General features: G+C 44.0%; 2 protein-coding genes across 4 annotated transcripts in view; one reads left to right on the top strand and one right to left on the bottom strand.

Annotated features, from left to right (window-relative positions):
- Window positions 1-12,304, bottom strand: part of PAPOLG (poly(A) polymerase gamma) — a 43,742-nt gene extending 31,438 nt beyond the window's left edge. Inside the window, exons 1-3 of one of the 3 annotated variants that reach the window (XM_081854676.1) lie at window positions 11,838-12,304; window positions 5,394-5,549; window positions 2,569-2,635 (exon numbers count right to left, since the gene is read on the bottom strand). In XM_081854676.1, coding sequence (XP_081710802.1) covers window positions 2,569-2,635; window positions 5,394-5,549; window positions 11,838-11,857 — 243 coding nt within the window. In that variant the 5' untranslated portion in view covers window positions 11,858-12,304. Of the gene's footprint in view, window positions 1-2,568; window positions 2,636-5,393; window positions 5,550-9,835; window positions 10,013-10,270; window positions 10,374-11,837 lie in introns of those variants that run through there. The other 2 variants (XM_081854678.1, XM_081854677.1) reach the window with 2 other exon arrangements.
- BCL11A (BCL11 transcription factor A) overlaps window positions 11,496-20,077 on the top strand; it is a 248,694-nt gene continuing 240,112 nt past the window's right edge. Inside the window, exons 1-2 of the mRNA XM_081854647.1 lie at window positions 11,496-11,579; window positions 19,600-19,727. The gene's annotated coding sequence lies outside the window, so the exon portion shown is untranslated. The remainder of the gene's footprint in view (window positions 11,580-19,599; window positions 19,728-20,077) is intronic.

Here is a 20,077-nt window from a genome sequence, read left to right as displayed (position 1 = left end):
TGCACACAGAAAGGCACAACAAAATTCTCACACCTGCATGGACAGTGCACAGCACCCAAGCTTCTGTGCTGTGAGAGCAGTAACTTCACTGCTGGAGTCAGTGGGCAAACCAGGGGCAAGGGGACAGAGAGAGGAAGAGACAGTACAGTGGTGCCCCACAAGACGAACGCCTCGCAAGACGGAAAACCTGCTAGACGAAAGGGTTTTCCGTTTTGGAGGCGCTTCGCAAAACGAATTTCCCTATGGGCTTGCTTCGCAAGACGAAAATGTCTTGCGAGTTTTTCCTACTTTTTTTTCCTTCTCCCCCCCTTTTTCTAAGCCGCTAAGCCGTTTATCAGCTGATCTGCTAAGCTGATAAGCCGCTAAAAGCCGCTAATAGCGCTAAGCCGCTAAGCCGTCAATGGGCTTGCTTCGCAAGACGAAAAAACCGCTAGATGAAGAGAATCGCGGAACGGATTCTTTTCGTCTTGCGAGGCACCACTGTATTAGTGCTCTCTCCCCATCCAAGGACCATTGGTGGCCACGAAACCTTGCTGTGCCTGAGCAAGCTGCTAGAAAAATGCAATCTGTGCTGCTGATACAAGTAGTACGACTCATGCAACATGCTGGCGTCTAATATACAGACAATAATTACCAAAATAATTACACCTTCTTTATCAATCTCCTGAGAAAAATACAAAACCTTGTGCAAAGCCACAGAAACTTGCAAACGACCCAGTCTAAGACGAACTTATAATTTCTGATTTCAATAGATTTTTCAAATGCTTAACTTAGTCTTTTGTTTTCTTTAGCTTTTTAGGTAAGTTCATGAAGATACCAACAAAAGTTCGTTGTTCAGCATACCGAGAGATGCTAGTGAAGTTGTAGATGGATGTTAATAAAGTTGTAGACGACAGGGTGCCAGAGTTTTGCACCTGTTTCGCCCTGGCAGTCCAAGTAATCAAGAGGCTGCTGTTTGCCCCCGATGGGGCACTTTTACTGGGGCTTGCAGGTAGCACACTCCCAAGGTAGTTTTCCGGGCTTCTTCAGTGGTCTAATTTCGAAGCCTTGATACGTATATTGATATTCAATTTCATAGAGAATACTATTTCTTGGCTTAAGCTTAAGAGACTGATTTGCCTGAGCAAGTAGCAACACACTTGCTTCGCCCTCTTCTGTCCATCAGCCTGGCTAGGACCAATTGACCTCTGGAGCCTCCTCTCCCAGAATTCTCCTACACAATGGCCATGGTACAGTGGTACCTCAAGTTACAAACGCCTCAGGTTACAAACGCTTCAGGTTAGAAACTCCGCTAACCTGGAAGAGCTACCTCGAGTTGAGAACTTTGCCCCAGGATGAGAACGGAAATCGTGTGCTGGCGGCGCAGCGGCAACAAGAGGCCCCATTAGCGAAAGCAACACCTCTAGTTCAGTACGGTTTATGTAGACAAAGATTAAATGTAAGGTATTGGTTGTGTTTAGAATAGATTTATGAAAGATTTAGAAAACTTACTGATTAGAATATTTTTGTGAGATTGTATGAGAAAAATACAGAATAACAGATACAATCTTGCTTAAAATGTATATAGGAAGTGCAGTGTAAGCGATAGAAGTCAATCAATGAAATTGTATTAGTGAGATATTTGTAGAATAAATTTGGAAGAAATTCTTCCAACTTTTCTTCTTCCCTTTATTTTTTCTTTTTCTTTCTTCTTTTCTTCCTTTTTTTCTTTTTTATATATGTGTGCTTATCTGAAATATATATGCATGTATGTATTTGCAATATTTTGTAATAATAAATTAAATTGTAAAAAAAAAACCACAAACCAGTTTCAGGTTAAGAATGGACCTCTGGAACGAATTAAGTTCGTAGCTAGAGGTACCACTGTACTTTCAATCTGCCTGTTTCCTCCTTTCTCCCTGTCCTTTGGCCTATTTGAAGCAGGTCTATTAAAATATCTTAAGGCATGAACTGCTTCAAGCACATCAGCAGAAAGGACGTATACACTCTGACTTTGTTTTCCCCCCCACCCCCCAAAAAAGAGAGAGACAGAAAACCCCTTCTACGGAAAAACCTAGGGTGTTGGGTGCACATGGGGGGGGGGGGAATCCCAATGCAGTAGTGCAAGAATTTAGTGGACTACAGTGGTACCTCGGGTTACATACGCTTCAGGTTTCAGACTCCGCTAACCCAGAAATAGTACCTCGGGTTAAGAACTTTGCTTCAGTATGAGAACAGAAATCGTGTGGCAGCAGCGGGAGGCCCCATTAGCTAAAGTGGTATCTCAGGTTAAGAACAGTTTCAGGTTAAGAACGGACCTCTAGAACGAATTAAGTACTTAACCCGAGGTACCACTGTACTACCCAGGGCTTGGTGGGGCAGGTGTGGGGGAAGAAGGGGAGAGGTTGGGGAGGGCTCACCCACAGCATTGGACTTGCTGTATAGTTGAGGATGTGTGCATCATGGCAGCTGTTAATAGCTCGCCCTTTGCAGAGCCAGAATCGTACAGCAAGAACTACAGAATCCCGGCTACAAAAGGCAAGAAGGAGTAGGCCAATATAAAAATTATGTCTTTGACAAATTTCTTACCTTCTTCTCCGCAACCTCCACAATCCACTCTTTGACCAAATTATTTAGCTTGCTGAGAACAACTATCCTGCAATGGGGGGGGGGTGAATGTTAAAAAGGGAAGATTTAAAAGTAGTAGTAGAAATTGTGGTAGCTTCAATGTTAATGTTAATGGGTCAAAAACAACAACAACAACAACACTGTTACTGCCCTGTTAATGGGTCACAGTAACTATTTTGCTTTCAGGTAGCAGTCACTGCCTCCTTCTTCCTGCATTCTTCCTGCATTCCGGTAATTACTATAAGCTTAGTAATTTGAACAAATATTATGCAATATGATGGTCCTTTGTTCACTATACGAAGGAAACTAGTCTTAAAGGCAAACTTTCCAAAGCATCTTTGCAGATATGGTTATCCTGAACAGCACAACCTAAACTATATGCTTCATATTAGTGTATTTTTGGTCTTTGTGGAAGCCGCCCAGAGTGCCTGGGGAAACCCAGGCAGATGGGTGGGGTACAAATAATAAATTATTATTATTATTATTATTATTATTATTATTATTATTCTCTGGGAACAACTGTCTGCGATGGGGAAAACAACTTTTGTGCTGTCCCCAAGACATGCTGGATATGTGGATAATTTGTATGTATTGATAAGAATCATTTGTGTGTTAATGTACTGTCTCACACTCTTATTGGGGGTGGGGGTGTGGATATCATATAGTAGGCATCTCTCAAGAGACAATGGAGTGCGCCTCCAGGGGTCAAACCACTGCACTAGCAGCACCAAAATGACTTCCCCAGGCCTCAGAGCCTGGGTAGTGTGTCTGGAGGTCCTGGGCTGCCCAGACAACAAGACCCCCCCTCGGCTTTGCTGATAATAATAATAATTTTTTATTTATACCCCGCCCTTCCCGGTTCAGAAAACCAGGCTCAGGGCAGGATCAGATTTACGGTGCTGGTTTTAACCTTCAAAGCCCTATACGGCCTAGGACCCTCGTACCTATGGGACCGCCTCTCCTGGTATGTCCCACAGAGGAACTTACGATCTTCAAACAAAAACATCTTGGAGGTGCCAGGCCACAGGGAGGTTAGGCTGGCCTCAACCAGAGCCAGGGCTTTTTCGGCTGTGGCTCCAATCTGGTGGAACGCTCTGCCACAAGAGATTAGGGCCCTCCGGGACTTGACATCTTTCCGCAGGGCCTGCAAGACAGAGCTGTTCCACCAAGCCTTTGGCCAGGGCACAGCCTGACTCCCTCCTTTGGCAATCTTCACAGAACTCTAGCCCAATGGTTGCCATCAATTTGATTTGAAGTAATTTTTTAATGAAATGATTTTAAAATGCTGTCTTATTTTATTGTTGTTAGCCGCCCTGAGCCCGGCTTCGGCTGGGGAGGGCAGGATATAAATAAAATTATTATTATTATTATTATTATTATTATTATTATTATTATTAACAACAACAACAACAATTTAAAACACTTAATTGTAAAAGCAGCATAAAATACAGTATAAAAACATGAATAACAATAAAATTCAAAATTCAGAAATCAATTTGGGGGAAATCCATCTAATAAGCATTAGATAATTTCCAGGGCTAGCTGGCTGAATTAGTCCTATTTGGGCCAGTGAGGAGGCCAGGGGAGAATTAGCTGTGAGGTCTCAGAGCAGGTAATCTTCATAAAAGGGGAGCGGGAGGGAAGAGAAGGGAAATAAAAGATCAGGCTGAATTCAAATTAAAGGTGAGGCGGAATAGCTCTGTCTTACAGGCCCGGCGGAAGGAGGTTAAATGCTGAAGGGCCCTAGTCTCATGGGACAGAGCATTCCACCAGGTCGGAGCCATCACTGAAAAGGCCCTGGTCCAAAGGAAAGCAGAGCAATACGTTTGGCACCAGCCTGGCTGCAGGAGTTGCTGGAAGGCGGCGTACAAGGCACCATCTTAGGGACTCCACTCTGACTTTGTGTAGGGTTTGCTCCTTAGCCCTTTCTTCTCCTGAAGATGCCCCGCAATGCAGCAGAGTTTTAGGATCGATTTTCCTTCTCCTCGATGGGTGACCTTCCCAGGTTGACAAGCCCCATCTGCCCCCCCCACTTTCCTCTACAGTCCATTGCTGAAAAGTGGGTTTCTTGACCCACTATTGGTCTTGACTGCTCAATCTGCTGGAACCTGTCTTGGCATGCAAGGGAGGTCCCTAGCTCCAAGGGTTTGAGACCCATCGGCTACCCTCACCTGGTTTAGCTGGCCAGTCGAAGGTGTTCCTGGTGTGTGGCTGCCGTTGCATGTTGACAGCTTCTAGAAGCCACAGGCAAGAGCTGAGTGCAGGGTGTGGACCAAAGGTGAACAAACTACCCCAGAAGGAGCATGATGTGTCCCCCACCAGAGGTACTAAAAAGGTAAAGGGACCCCTGACCATTAGGTCCAGTTGTGACCGTCTATGGGGTTGCGGCGCTCATCTCGCTTTATTGGCCGAGGGAGCCGGCATACAGCTTCCGGGTCATGTGGCCAGCATGACTAAGCCGCTTCTGGTGAATCAGAGCAGTGCACGGAAACGCCGTTTACCTTCCCGCCAGAGCGTTACCTATTTATCTACTTGCACTTTGACGTGCTTTCGAACTGTTAGGTTGGCAGGAGCTGGGACCGAGCAATGGGAGCTCACCCCGTCGCGGGGATTCGAACTGCCGACCTTCTGATCGGCAAGTCCTAGGCTCTGTGGTTTAACCCACAGCGCCACCCGTGTCCCCTCCCCCTAACAACCCATACAACCTGGATACCATATTATATATTTGTCACTGTATGTAAAAAGTTTACTGCTTTAGCTGTTACACTGCGCCTGTTTACTCTTACCTGCGACCAAGCTCTTCCTCATCTTCAAATACACCAAAAGGCTTCATGGCTTCAATCAGCTTCTGTGTGTGGATGTAATCTATTTCCCTCGGAGGAGCCAAGCTAATTGGAGCAGTGACCCCGTAGTGCCTTTGCGGCTGGTTCTCCAAATAATTTCTATACAGGAAAAGTCACATTAAACATGATAAAGGAGAGAAGATATCTCACACAGAAACACACACACTAAACTGCAGGTATTTAGTAGAAATACCTGCACTAAACTGCAGGTATTTAGTAGAAATGATTAACGTCGGTGAGTGTGATGTTGCACATAGAAAAACGAACTTCTGATGCACTTTTCTATTTTAGTAAATGTCAAAACTTTCTAGAAGTATCAATGCAGGCTTCTAGGAAGTCTACAATTCCGTGACACATCATGTGATTTAAAAGGAAGTAGCACAGTTTCTTACAGCAAGGAAATGGTACTAAACACCATTTCACCCATGTAAACCATTAGCTAAAGTTTCATTTCTTTATTTCTTTTACTATCGATGTTACAAGACTGCAGAGAAGTTCAGAATGTAACAAAACAAGATTTGGCATAGAACAGGTCCATAACCAACCACAGCAAGTGTACTTCTATTAGAACAGGCACCCCCAAACGTGGCCCTCCAGATGTTTTGGGACTACAACTCCCATCATCCCTAGGTAACAGGACCAATGGTCAGGGATGATGGGAATTGTAGTCCCAAAAACATCTGGAGGGCCAAGTTTGGGGGTGCCTGTATTAGAAGTAGGCAGTTTAACATAAAAAGGAGCTTTATTCTAAATACAGTCATACCTTGGATCCTGAACTCCTTGCGAGTCGAACGTTTTGGTTCCCAAACCCCACCAATCCAGAAGTGAGTGTTCTGGTTTGCGAACGTTCTTTGGAACCTGAACATTCAATGTTTCCTGCAGCCAATCAGAAGCTGCGCTGTAGTTCCTGAACGTTTTGTAAATCGAACAGACTTCCGGAACAGATTCCGTTCAACTTCCGAGGTACCACTGTATCAGCCCCAAATCTACCAACGTGCATTCATTATCCAGAGCCACACTTGCAGAAAAACAACAGTACTATCTTGAAGGCTCTATCAATATTGCTTTCCGATTTCATGGACTGCCAACATGCTTGGGTAATTCATCTCACTGCCTTTTCTCCAAAGCCACTCTCTAATGGACTGTGTATATCAGCGATAGGGCACTGGTGATCAGATGTTGTTGAACTACAACTCCCATCAGCCCCCACAGGCATGGGCAACCGTCAGGGATGATGGAATTTGTAGTCCTACACCAGATAGACATTTTCGTCTTGCGAAGCAAGCCCATAGGAAATTTGTTTTGCGAAGCACCTCCAAAACGGAAAACTCTTTCGTCTAGCGAGTTTTCTGTCTTGCGAGGCATTCGTCTTGCGGGGCACCACTGTAAAGTTAACCCCGATAAAACCAACAAGTACCTTACTTTTTATTTTAAAAGATGGAACCACAGACCAATCCTGGCATAACCAAACTCTTTTTCCTTTTCTGAGCTCTTCCGACCCCCTTTTGAAAGGCACATTTTATTGGGATAGGTAGGAAAGCATGAAGAAGTTTCTCCATTTTATTAGTACACCATAATATTATATTGATATTGGCAATTTAAAACTAATACAGTGGTACTTTGGGTTACATACGCTTCAGGTTACAGACTCCACTAACCCAGAAATAGTATCTCAGGTTAAGAACTTTACTTCAGGATGAGAACAGAAATCGTGTGGTGGTGGGAGGCCCCATTAGCTAAAGTGGTGCTTCAGGTTAAGTACCGACCTCCAGAACGAATTAAGTACGTAACCAGAGGTACCACTGTACAAGGTCTGATTGCCCCATCTGGGGCAACCCAGCCAGATGGGCAAGATATAAATAATAAAATTATCATTATTTGGAAATGTAGTATGTATGCAACATTTAAGACATTATTTGGTGGCAGGGTAAAAAAAAGGGTGAGGTGAATAAATAGTTCAAGTTCCTCATGGCAGATTATTAATAAACCTCTGTTACTACCATGTAACTGATAATGAATAATAATAATAACAATAACAATAATAATTTATTATTTATACCCCGCCCATCTGGGTGGGCTTCCCCAGCCACTCTGGGCACCTTCCAACAAAATATTAAAATACAGTAATGCATCAAACATTAAAAGCTTCCCTAAAGAGGGCTGCCCTCAGATGTCTTCTAAAAGTCTGGTAGTTTTTGTTCTCTTTGACATCTGGTGGGAGGGTGTTCCACAGGGCGGGTGCCACTACCGAGAAGGCCCTCTGCCTGGTTCCCTGTAACTTGGCTTCTCACAGTGAGGGAACCGCCAGAAGGTGCTTGGTGCTGGACCTCAGTGTCTGGGTATATAGGGCCAAGGCCGTTTAGGGCTTTAAAGGTCAGACCAACACTTCAGATTGTGCTCGGAAACGTACTGGGAGCCAATGTAGGTCTTTGAAGACCAGTGTTATGTGGTCTCGGCGGCCGCTCCCAGTCACCAGTCTAGCTGCCAAATTCTGGATTAGTTGTAGTTTCCGGGTCACCTTCAAAGGTAGCCCCACATAGAGCGCATTGCAGCTTTTACCAGATCTTTGGGGCAAAACCCAATACTCTGAGCAATAGATACTGCCTAGCATGGGCGTAGCCTGGGGGTGCAGATGCCTCCCAAATCAAATAAATAAAAATATTTAACGTACCAACCGTGTCACAGATAACCTGGTTCTACCCCTCCAACATATTGCCTCCCCCGCCCCCCTGAATAAATCCTGGCTACGCCCATGCTGCCTGGTCCTTCAGTGGCCAAGTAAAATACTTTTAACGGATGGAGCATTTGTAGAGGTGCGAGTCAGGACCTTAGCAAAACTCCCCTCTTCCCCACAAATCCTATTGTCAAAGTGGTTCTCCACTCCAGGGCATCTAACTGTTGACCAGGAGTGTAGCACCGAAAGAGCAATTTTTAAATTTTGCAATACATGGCATGATAATATGGGGGTTGTCTTTTTCACTTCTGAGAACAGCTGGGGGCACACCTTTCCGAAGGGCCCTCTATACAAAATATGCACATCTGGGAGCAGACTGGGTGAGAATCTCTTTCTCATTTGTGCACCATTTTAAAACACCACCATTGTGGGAGGCAGTATGCCTTTGAATATGAGTTGCTGGGAACCTTAGGAGAGCTGACTTGCTGCTATGCTCATGTTCGGGTTATAGGCTTTGTTAAGTTGTGGGTGAACATATCAGATGGCACAGTGATTCTTCAAACAGCTCTTGTTTATTCACAGGCCAGAACAGAACTGAACTGAAGGGTTCAGTCAGCCTGCTTATATAGAGCTCCACTAGAATGCAACAGTAACCATTTTTTATAACTATCCAATCACTGAACATCACTTTCAATCCCATATTTGCCTATGTGGACCTGAACTATCTACAGTATTCCCCTGCTGGCCCAGGGTGAGAGCTTCAGTACATAACAGGCTTCCCTGTGTGAGAATAGGGAGCTGGAATAGATGGGCTTTTGGCCAAATCCAGCAAGCTCTCCTCACCTGCAATTCGCAGTAAATGGTAGTCAGAGGCATGAATTTGTCTTAACCCCTTTTAGCCTGGTGGTCAACAAACACAACATTGTGAAATTCAGGCGTTTTAACTATGTGCTTTGTGGAGTTGTTATACTTCATCTTGTCTGCTCTGAAGAACCACCTGGGAGGAACAGTGGAGATGGGGTTCTTGTTTTTACCTGTAAGCCGCCTTGAGCCCAGTCAGGGAAAAGGGCGGGGTGCAAATTAATATATAATAGTAGTAATAATTAACAAAAAAAAAAAACCCACCCACAAAACCCTCTTGCCAACTTTGCATCTGGCAATACCAATTCTCCCATGCAAAAGCACATGCCACAGTATTCTTTATTGTTACGATTTATTAAATATCCACGCCGCTCTTCATCTCAGAGTCACAGGGCGGCTTACAAAACAAAAACACAAAAGCACGAAGCTACCATCGGAACCAGGAGCAGCAGCAAAACGTGCTTCCAGCCTTTTCTAAGCGCAGTTAAGGCTGTTTGGCTGCAATTAACTAATTACTGCTCCTCTTTTTTTCTCTCTGGAAGCGGCATCTGCCCAGAGAGAGCTAAAAAACGGGTGCAGTAAAAGGCAAATTCCCCCAAGGACGCCAAGTTTCAAACAGGTAAAGAATAACAATAACAATAACAATAACAACAACAACAACAACAATAATAATAATAATAATAAACAAACTGGGCGAGAGCGAGAAGCATTTGCCCGCCCCCAAACCCATCCCACGCCTAGAGAAGCTGCTGGTTCCTGGACAATGAATGAATTGAATGAATGAATGAATGAATAATGCAGCTGTAGCAGCAGCAGCAGCAGCAGCAGCAGGGCCACGCCCACCCCTTACCCGCAAGTCTCCTTCATAGCCACCGCCAGCGCGAGCTCCGGGCGCACCTCCTGCTTCCAGCGCGCGACGCAGCCACCTGCAGCCAAGCCACGCCCACTCCCTCCGCCCTCTTATATAAGGAGCGCAGCCGCCGCTGCCGCGCCCCCTGCCGCCGCTACGTGGCATGACAACCACCTCGCTTCTTCGCCAAAGCCGTTCCACCCCCCACCCCCCCACCCCTCCGCTCTCGCGACCCGGGGCGGAGCGCGGGAAGCAGGTGTGTTTTCCCACGAGCCTTTGCGCGGCGGCGGGAGAGTCTATAACGGCTTTTCCCGCCTTTTTCTCTCTCTCGTCTTCTCCCCTCACGAAGCGCTGCGTGAGGGTACAATAGAAATACATATACCGGTAACAATAAAAGAAGGTTAAAGTAACAAAATCGCTGCGTGTGAAACTAACCACATTCTCCTCACGCCACCATGGAAAACGGAGTCCGTTTTTGTCGCTTTTGTTAGAAGAGCCGGGAAACGATTGATTTTTTTAGGCTGGGCCATTAGGAAAAGTGTTGTGGTGACGAGTGTGTGGGGTTTTTTTTTTTGGGCGCTGCTGTTGCTTATCATTGCAAGAGAAAAGTTTTTTTAAAAATTAGCAGAGCAGGTGTTGAAAACAGAAATTGGACGCTTGAAAATGTGTTCCAGCCCTCAGAAATATCGCCCCTGTTCCTACAGTCCGTTTACTGTTAACATCACCATCTTAAATCCTTGGTACCTTCCTCTGTTTTGCTGCTGTTTAAATATGGCTGTTGAGAACAGCACTGGGATCTTTTGGAAGGTCGGTGTGCCATGATAGAAATAAGGCAAATTACAAATAAATGTTTTAGTTGGGGCTTAGAAATGGTGCTGTGCGACCAACGGGCTTCCAGCTTATACAAGAAAAACCCTGTGCCAGATTTGCTTCATTTGTATTTATTTCCTATTTATTTCCTATTTTTCAAACCCCCCACTAAAAAAAAAAAAAAAAAAAAAAAAAGGCTCCCAGAGCAGCTCACGAAAAAAAGAAGAGAAGAAAGCCTCAGGTTTACAATCTTAAAAAGGACACCAAAATGATTTTGCCATTTTGGGGAAAATGGCTAACAACTCCCTTTTTAAGCTCACTGGGCAAATGCAACTTCCAGAGGAGGCAGCTACATTATTAGTTTGTTGCAAAAAAACCTAGAAAGACTTGCAAGAACTAGTTTGTTGCAGCAAAAAACAAGAAAGAGGCCTCTTCAAAGACTCAAAACACATTTTTATGGCATAAGCCGCTGTGCGTCAGAGTTGGCTTTCTCAGATGTGTGCGAGGATTATTATTATTATTATTAATTTATTCATTGTCCTTCATTTGAGGATCACAGGGCGGTTTACAATATAAGGTTATAAAGGTCAAAGGTAAAGGACCCCTGGACGGTTAAGTCCAGTCAAAAGTGACTATGAGGTTGCAGCGCTCATCTCGCTTTCAGGTTGAGGGAGTCAGCATTTGTCCACAGACATCTTTCCAGGTCATGTGGCCAGCATGAATAAACCGTGACGGAAATCAGAGCTCAGGGAAACGCCGTTTACCTTCCTGCTGCAGTGGTACCTATTTATCTACTTGCACTGGTGTGCTTTCGAACTGCTAGGTTGGCAGAAGCTGGGACCGAGCAACGGGGATTTGAACCGCTGACCTTCTGACTGGCAATCCCCAGAGGCTCAGTGGTTTAACACCACCCACGTCCCATAAGGTTATACTGGTATGTATTTGTCTGCTGCATGGTTCACACCCACACCCCTTCCATTTTTATCCTTACAACAATCCTGCAAGGTAGGCTAGGCTGAAAGAGAGTAGCTAGTACAGTGGCTGTATGTCTTAACTCCACAGAAGACCTGGAGTTTTCCTCCATGTTCACATACTTTGTCTAGAGATTCTCTGGCTCCGTGTTTGGTTCTGGTTGAGGATCAATTATACCAGTAGCTGGCAGACAGGATAACATGGTTTGACTGCCACAAACCTTAAAATGTATTGTTGCATGCCACCCCAATCTCTGAGTGGGTGCGAGATTCCAGGGGTCACAGGCGCTTTCCAGTTTCTTTGAAATGACGGACAGCAGAGACTGTGGTTTCTTTATTATATATGGTTTTATTTACTCATAAATGTAACTTGATCCTATGATGGAAGCATTAGAAGGGTTAGAACACCCTAGAAGGTCCCAAGTCATATAAATAGGATGGAGGGGGCACAGGGCTGCCCTGAAACATTTTGTTGCCTGAGGTGAAGGACCAGGATGGTGCCCTCCCATATAGAAGCTGAGCAGATTGGCCACCAAAGCTCACTTCAAGACAAGGAATGGGACAGTCCTTCAGTGCATCTGAGGATAGCAGGCTGTATTAGGGGGCTCAGGATGTGCCATGCAGGACATACACAGTTTTTACCTTGCAAGATAAAAGTGACCTCACCATGGGCTTATTTGGGAAGAAGGGCAGGGTATAAGTTTGATTAATAAGTAAGCTGTACTTCTTGCTATGGCTTCCGTATATATGCCCTGAATGAATTTTTGCTATATGTATTTGGGCAAGTGGTGGGGTTGGAGGGAAGTTAATTGATCCCTCCAGCAGAGACAGAGGCAGATGGATATACAGTATAATCCAAGCAGCACACATTTTAATTGCTACATTGTAATGTTTGCATCCCACTCCTCTGCGGAGTAAACAGTGGTGTTTTACCCTCACAACAGCTCTATGTGAGGTACATTAGCCCCAGACAGTGATTTGTTCAAGGCCACCCACTGGGCTTCATAGCTGAGTGGGGATTTGAATCTGGTTTCCTTACATTTGCATTCAATACCCAACATGTTGGAATGGCTCCACACTTTACATGGCAATCATGCTTGCTGAAGGAGGTACACCGGCATTTCCAAAAGCAAACATGTAAAGAGAGAATGACAATTGTATATATGCCCTTAAACATCTTTGTTCATGTGGGGCTCCCAGACACACATGCATAGGTATGTAAGGATGCCCATCTGTTGTTTACAGTTTATGAATTCTTTGCATGAATTCAAATATGAAAGTGTCACAGTCATTTTAAATGTTCAATGGTCCTTTACCATTGGAGCCATGTTGGTTCCCTATCCTTTTGTTTTATTCAACATGCCCCTTCCCTAAGTCATAGGTTGGGAAAGAATTACTTAATAAGATGTAAAATACAAAGTTATTCTCTTTTGTATCTCTGCATTTATATAACATAAAACGGGAGGAATTGTAGCCTGAGAGCCCCCCTCCAAATGATTACAACCCCAGAGCACCCACCAATTATATTCTGGCTCTGATTGCTTGCATTGAGTCCCCAGTGAAATACTGTCATTAGTCTGGACAGTCCATCCGCGCCATTTCACTCCAAATTGAAGCCCAGATTAATTGTGGTACTGGCGAGCTCTCAAAACAGTTTAGGAACGAGAAACTAACCATTAACACAGTGAATCCACACTAATCACACTAGCCTTGATGCAGTCTCTTTCTTTGATCAGCTCACTCTCTCTCAGCAGGCCCCAAAATAGCCCCAGGGTACAAGAGTGCTTCCATTGCAATCATGTTAATTTTGCTTTTAGTTTGTCTTTAGCTGTTGGAGATTAATGAATAAAAGTGGTGTTTAAATTTACAACCAGGCTTGTTCTGATAGCTCAGTGGTATCATCGCCCCTGGTTTTTCAACTTTGATTATCTGAGCCAGTCATCTACAAAAAAAGAAAGAAATGTCTTTTCTATCTAGAGCAAGACAACACACAAACCTGATGGGATGCCAGAAGTATAAAGGTGTGAGGGGTGAAAAGATAGGCAATGCCGATCTCTTGAGATGTCTTAGTGTCCTACATTTCTGCTAACTGTATTATGAAGTAACCTATTTACAGTCATTTGTCTTCTAGATTAAATATATATTGACAAACAATGGGCAGCTTTTTCATTCATCACATTAGTGGAGCAAAACAAGTAGGACAGCAGAATGCTTACTGCAAGCAAAGCTAATCATGGATATTCAATTGAACCATTTTAATTATTAACTGTAGAGTTTGAAAAGTGGTTGCTAATGCTGCATTGGAGCCCCCTTTTTCCTGCCCAATTTCAGTTTTTAGAATAGTTATGACAAACAATAGAATGCTGCTGCATTCACATGTTACACTAAGCTATGAAGCTTAGTTTATTAAGCCATACTGTACTATGCACAAGCTGCACCTTAGTGGATGCAGCCTGCGTGCTCCCACTTTTCTCCTCCTTTTGTATGAGCAGGTAAACAAACCACGGAGGGGCTTAGTGTCTGAACCCAGGGCTATAGTTTGGCCTGGTAGGTTTGCACATAACACTGCCAACAGGTCATGATCTGGAGTCATGGTTTTTATTGGCTTATGAATCATGGATATTTTAACTATGGCTTGCCATTATGTCTGAACCCAGCACCCTTAATTCTGGTTTATTTTGCCCCTTCAGGTTCTCACCAGAGGATAGATGACAGGAATTAGGCTATCCCTGTCCAGAAAGTCGTTGAGCTAGGCCACCATTTGAAGCTAATGGAAGGCTAATGGAAGCCATCTGAACTTCAGGCGACAGCAAGGGTTCCAGAAGTACCCCCAAGCTGTGTACCTGCTCCTTCAAAGGGAGTGTAAGTTTATCAAGAGCAGGCAACCTTCCAAGAGCAGGGAACCACCCACTAACAGGGCCTCAGTCTTATCTGGATTGAGCTTCAGTTCATTGGCTCTCCTCTACTCCATTACTAAGGCAAGACACTGGTTCAGCACATTCACTGCCACACCTGCAGATGTAAAAGAGAAGTAGAGCTGTGTGTCATCAGTGCATTGCTAAAAATGTACTAAAAACTCCATAGGACCCCACTCAGTGGTTTCATGTACAGGGTGAGTCCTTAGAAGAGCCCCCATGCATACAGAGTACACAAGTTCCACGGGGCCTCTTTTAAAAGACTCACCCTGTATATATTAACCAGCATGAGGGATAAAATTGAACCCCGAGGAACCCCACATTTTACTTATCTACTCAAATTGTGAGATTCCATGGATCTTTAGACCACATGTATTCTGCTTGTGATGCTGTAATTGACATAGTTCACTCAATCAGCTAAGGTGAGAATCTCCATTTTCTCATATAAAGCAAGATTCTATCCTCATGATGGCCCTCAGTCATAACATAAGGCCTATTCACCATATCACAGGCCTCCCTAAATCCCTGTCAAAGCAGTATACTGTAGTACCTAGACTCCAGTTCAGCAGCTGCCCCCATCAAGCTGTCAAAAAAGAAAAAAAATGCATACTAGGCTTAGTGGCAGAGAAATATAGAAGTACCTTTTTATTTTAGAAATAAGGAACAGTCAAGGTTTTTTGTGGGGGTTTTTTAGGGAAATGTTTAACAAGGAGAGCCTTGTGTGACAGCATTACTTACCATGAAATGCTGTCCTAGCTTGTTGGTTTCATTATTAGTTCAGGCATGGCCAAGGGCCTGGTGCTCAGCATTAAAGTTGGACAGTAATACTCTGATAAAGGATATTGTTAACGTGCCTAGGAGTAGCCTTGGTCATGAATTCATTAGCTTCATGCAGAGATTGCATGCAATTCTGATTGCTGCTTGCAGAGAAACTTTAAAGGCAGGGGTGGCTGATAATTATCAGAGCACCCTGAACTGTGTGAGTAAAGTGAACTGGGGGAACTTAGTCAACAGAATGGCCAACTTGTTTTGTCTCACTGAGAGTTGGGGGACCACATGCAAAGGAGGATGGGACTCTCACAAGCAACATATAGAACAGAGATGGGCAGACTTTAGGCTTGTCATTACTCCTTTGTTTTTGACTAGAGATCTAACAACCAGTCAGGTGCAAAAGACAGACAGTTAGAATGAACAATAGAATGAAATTCTGAGGCTCGGACTTTATTTTCATTACCAGAACTGAACTGAGCTAACAGTTCTTTGACACAAAAGTTCACTTCTGGATAGCTTTCCATGTCAGCCGTCTAATTTAGATTGGGAAAATTATATTGTTCCAATTGTTAACCAATTGGGAGTCAGAAACCTTGCCAGTCTCCTGTAAATCACCCAGAGGGCCACTAGTAGATTCTGACCACCTTCTGATCCAAGAGAGAATTTCAGTAAGTGCGCATTTCTTCACTCTTGTGGGACCAGATGTATCTACCAAAATCCCCTCTTCAACATTGTGAAACAAAGATACAGTAGTTATGCCCTCCCTGCCCCAGCTGGGACTCGCCCTGGGGAATTGTTGTTTAGTCGTTTAGTCGTGTCCGACTCTTCGTGACCCCATGGACCAGAGCACGCCAGGCACTCCTGTCTTCCACTGCCTCCCGCAGTTTGGTCAGGCTCATGTCTGTAGCTTCGAGAACTCTGTCCAACCATCTCATCCTCTGTCATCCCCTTCTCCTTGTGCCCTCCATCTTTCCCAACATCAGGGTCTTTTCCAGGGAGTCTTCTCTTCTCCTGAGGTGGCCAAAGTATTGGAGCCTCAGCTTCACGATCTGTCCTTCCAGTGAGCACTCAGGGCTGATTTCCTTAAGAATGGATACATTTGATCTTCTTGCAGTCCATGGGACTCTCAAGAGTCTCCTCCAGCACCATAATTCAAAAGCATCAATTCTTTGGCGATCAGCCTTCTTGATGGTCCAGCTCTCACTTCCATACATCACTACTGGGAAAACCATGGCTTTAACTATACGGACCTTTGTTGGCAAGGTGATGTCTCTGCTTTTTAAGATGCTGTCTAGGTTTGCCATCGCCTTTCTCCCAAGGAGCAGACGTCTTTTAATTTCGTGACTGCTGTCACCATCTGCAGTGATCATGGAGCCCCAAAAAATAAAATCTCTCACTGCCTCCATTTCTTCCCTTTCTGTTTGCCAGGAGGTGATGGGACCAGTGGCCATGATCTTCGTTTTCTTGATCTTGAGTTTCAGACCATATTTTGCGCTCTCCTCTTTCACCCTCATTAAAAGGTTCTTTAATTCCTCCTCACTTTCTGCCATCAAGGTTGTGTCATCTGCATATCTGAGGTTGTTGATATTTCTTCCGGCGATCTTAATTCCGGCTTGGGATTCATCCAGTCCAGCCTTTCGCATGATGAATTCTGCATATAAGTTAAATAACCAGGGAGACAATATACAGCCTTGTTGTACTCCTTTCCCAATTTTGAACCAATCAGTTGTTCCATATCCAGTTCTAACTGTAGCTTCTTGTCCCACATAGAGATTTCTCAGGAGACAGATGAGGTGATCAAGCACTCCCATTTCTTTAAGAACTTGCCATAGTTTGCTGTGGTCGACACAGTCAAAGGCTTTTGCATAGTCAATGAAGCAGAAGTAGATGTCTTTCTGGAACTCTCTAGCTTTCTCCATAATCCAGCGCATGTTTGCAATTTGGTCTCTGGTTCCTCTGCCCCTTCGAAATCCAGCTTGCACTTCTGGGAGTTCTCGGTCCACATACTGCTTAAGCCTGCCTTGTAGAATTTTAAGCATAACCTTGCTAGCGTGTGAAATGAGTACAATTGTGCCGTAGTTGGAGCATTCTTTGGCACTGCCCTTCTTTGGGAATGGGGTGTAGACTGATCTTCTCCAATCCTCTAGCCACTGCTGAGTTTTCCAAATTTGCTGGCATATTGAGTGTAGCACCTTGACAGCATCATCGTTTAAAATTTTAAATAGTTCAGCTGGAATATCATCACTTCCACTGGCCTTGTTATTAGCAGTGCTTTCTAAGGCCCATTTGACTTCACTCTCCAGGATGTCTGGCTCAAGGTCAGCAACCACACTACCTGGGGTGTACGAGACATCCATTTCTTTCTGGTATAATTCCTCTGTGTATTCTTGCCACCTCTTCTTGATGTCTTCTGCTTCTGTTACGTCCTTACCACTTTTGTCCTTTATTATGGTAATCTTTGTACGAAATGTTCCTTTCATATCTCCAATTTTCTTGAACAGATCTCTGGTTCTTCCCATTCTGTTGCTTTCCTCTATTTCTTTGCATTGCTCGTTTAAGAAGGCCTTCTTGTCTCTCCTTGCTATTTTTTGAAAATCTGCATTCAATTTCCTGTATCTTACACTATCTCTCTCGCATTTTGCTTGCCTTCTCTCCCCCGCTATTTGTAAGGCCTCGTTGGACAGCCACTTTGCTTTCTTGCATTTCCTTTTCATTGGGATGGTTTTCGTTGCTGCCTCCTGTATAATGTTACGAGCCTCCATCCATAGTTCTTCAGGCACTCTGTCCACCAAATTAAACCTGTTCCTCACTTCCTCTGTGTATTCATAAGGGATTTGACTTAGATTGTATCTTACCGGCCCAGTGGTTTTTCCTACTTTCTTCAGTTTAAGCTTGAATTTTGCTATAAGAAGCTGATGATCTGAGCCACAGTCAGCTCCAGGTCTTGTTTTTGCTGACTGTATAGAGCTTCTCCATCTTTGGCTGCAGAGAATATAATCAATCTGATTTCGATGCTGCCCATCTGGTGATGTCCATGTGTAGAGTCATCTCTTGTGTTGTTGGAAAAGAGTGTTTGTGATGACCAGCTTGTTCTCTTGGCAGAACTCGATATTAGCCTTTGCCCTGCTTCGTTTTGATCTCCAAGTCCAAACTTGCCAGTTGTTCCTTTTATCTCTTGACTCCGTACTTTAGCATTCCAAACCCCTATAATGAGAAGAACATCCTTCTTCGGTGTCATTTCTATAAGGTGTTGTAAGTCTTCATAGAATTGGTCAATTTCAGTTTCTTCAGCACCAGTGGTTGGTGCATAAACTTGGATTACGGTGATGTTAACAGGTCTGCCTTGGATTCATATCAAGATCATTCTATCATTTTTGAGATTGCAACCCAGTACAGCTTTCGCCACTCTTTTGTTGACTATGAGGGCCACTCCATTTCTTTTACGGGATTCTTGCCCACAGTAATAGATATGATGGTCATCCGAACTGAATTCGCCCATTCCCATCCATTTTAGTTCACTGATGCCCAGGATGTCAATATTTATTCTTGCCATCTCATTTTTGACCACATCCAACTTACCAAGGTTCATGGTTCTTACATTCCAGGTTCCTATGCAATATTTTTCTTTACAGCATTGGACTTTCCTTTCGCTTCCAGGCATATCCGCAACTGAGCGTCCTTTCGGCTTTGGCCCAGCCACTTCATCAGCTCTGAATCTACTTGTACTTGTCCTCCGCTCTTCCTCAGTAGCATGTTGGACGCCTTCCGACCAGAGGGGCTCATCTTCCAGCGTCATAACTTTTATATGCCTGTTGCCTTTGTCCATGGAGTTTTCTTGGCAGGGATACTGGAGTGGCTTTCCGGTTCCTGCTCCAGGTGGATCACGTTTAGTCAAAACTCTCCACTATGACCTGTCCATCTTGGGTGGCCCTGCACGACATAGCTCATAGCTTCTCTGTGTTATTCAAGCCCCTTCACCACGGCAAGGCAGTGATCCATGAAGGGACCTGGGGAATTGAGCTGCAGCTAATCAGCAATTTTAAAAATACAAACCCTATGTCATTAACAACATTTTACAGTTGGTAGTTAGTTTTGCTAGAGGGTTAGTCTAGGGCAGAGCACAAAATGCAAAAAGCCAAGACTGATTTCACGGATACCCTTCAAAGGATTTCACAGCCTCTCCCACTGTTAGTGTGAAGAAGCAAAATGTGGTTTTAAATGTACTTGTATCAGATTTTTGAACTGACTATGCAAGTTGGTAAGTGGTTGTAATAATTGCACCTCTTCTTTCCTGCAGTTTTAGTGTCACCTGTTAAAAAGGGCCTAGGCCTCGAAACCTAAAGGACCATCGTCTACAACATGAATATACTCAAACACTGTGTTCATCATTTGAAGCTCTCCTCCGCATCCCTCTAGCATTTGAAGGTAGGTGGACAATGACCAGAAAGAGGGCCTTTTCTGCTTAGGGAATGCTTTATCCAGGGAAGTTTGCCTAGGGCCAACTGTGTTGTCTTTTCAGTGCCATGCAATCACAGTTTTATTTACACAGGTTTTGTAGTCTGGAATGTGTGTTTCATGAAGATTTCCCCTCCTGCTCTTCTGAATTTTTAAGATTATGCTTTGTGTTTATTTTATTGTGATTTTATAATAAATAAAATAATGTTTTCTATTTGAAACACATTTTTATTTCCTCACTCTGTTTTCCATCATAGGGTTAAACACATTGGTAAGTATATTTTAAAGCATTTTAACCTCTCCTATATGAATGGAAGTGT

The sequence above is a fragment of the Podarcis erhardii genome (assembly GCF_964252035.2).
Source record: "Podarcis erhardii genome assembly, chromosome: 3".
NCBI classification, from domain to species: Eukaryota; Metazoa; Chordata; class Lepidosauria; order Squamata; family Lacertidae; genus Podarcis; species Podarcis erhardii.
This window is presented reverse-complemented; position numbering and strand designations above follow the sequence as displayed.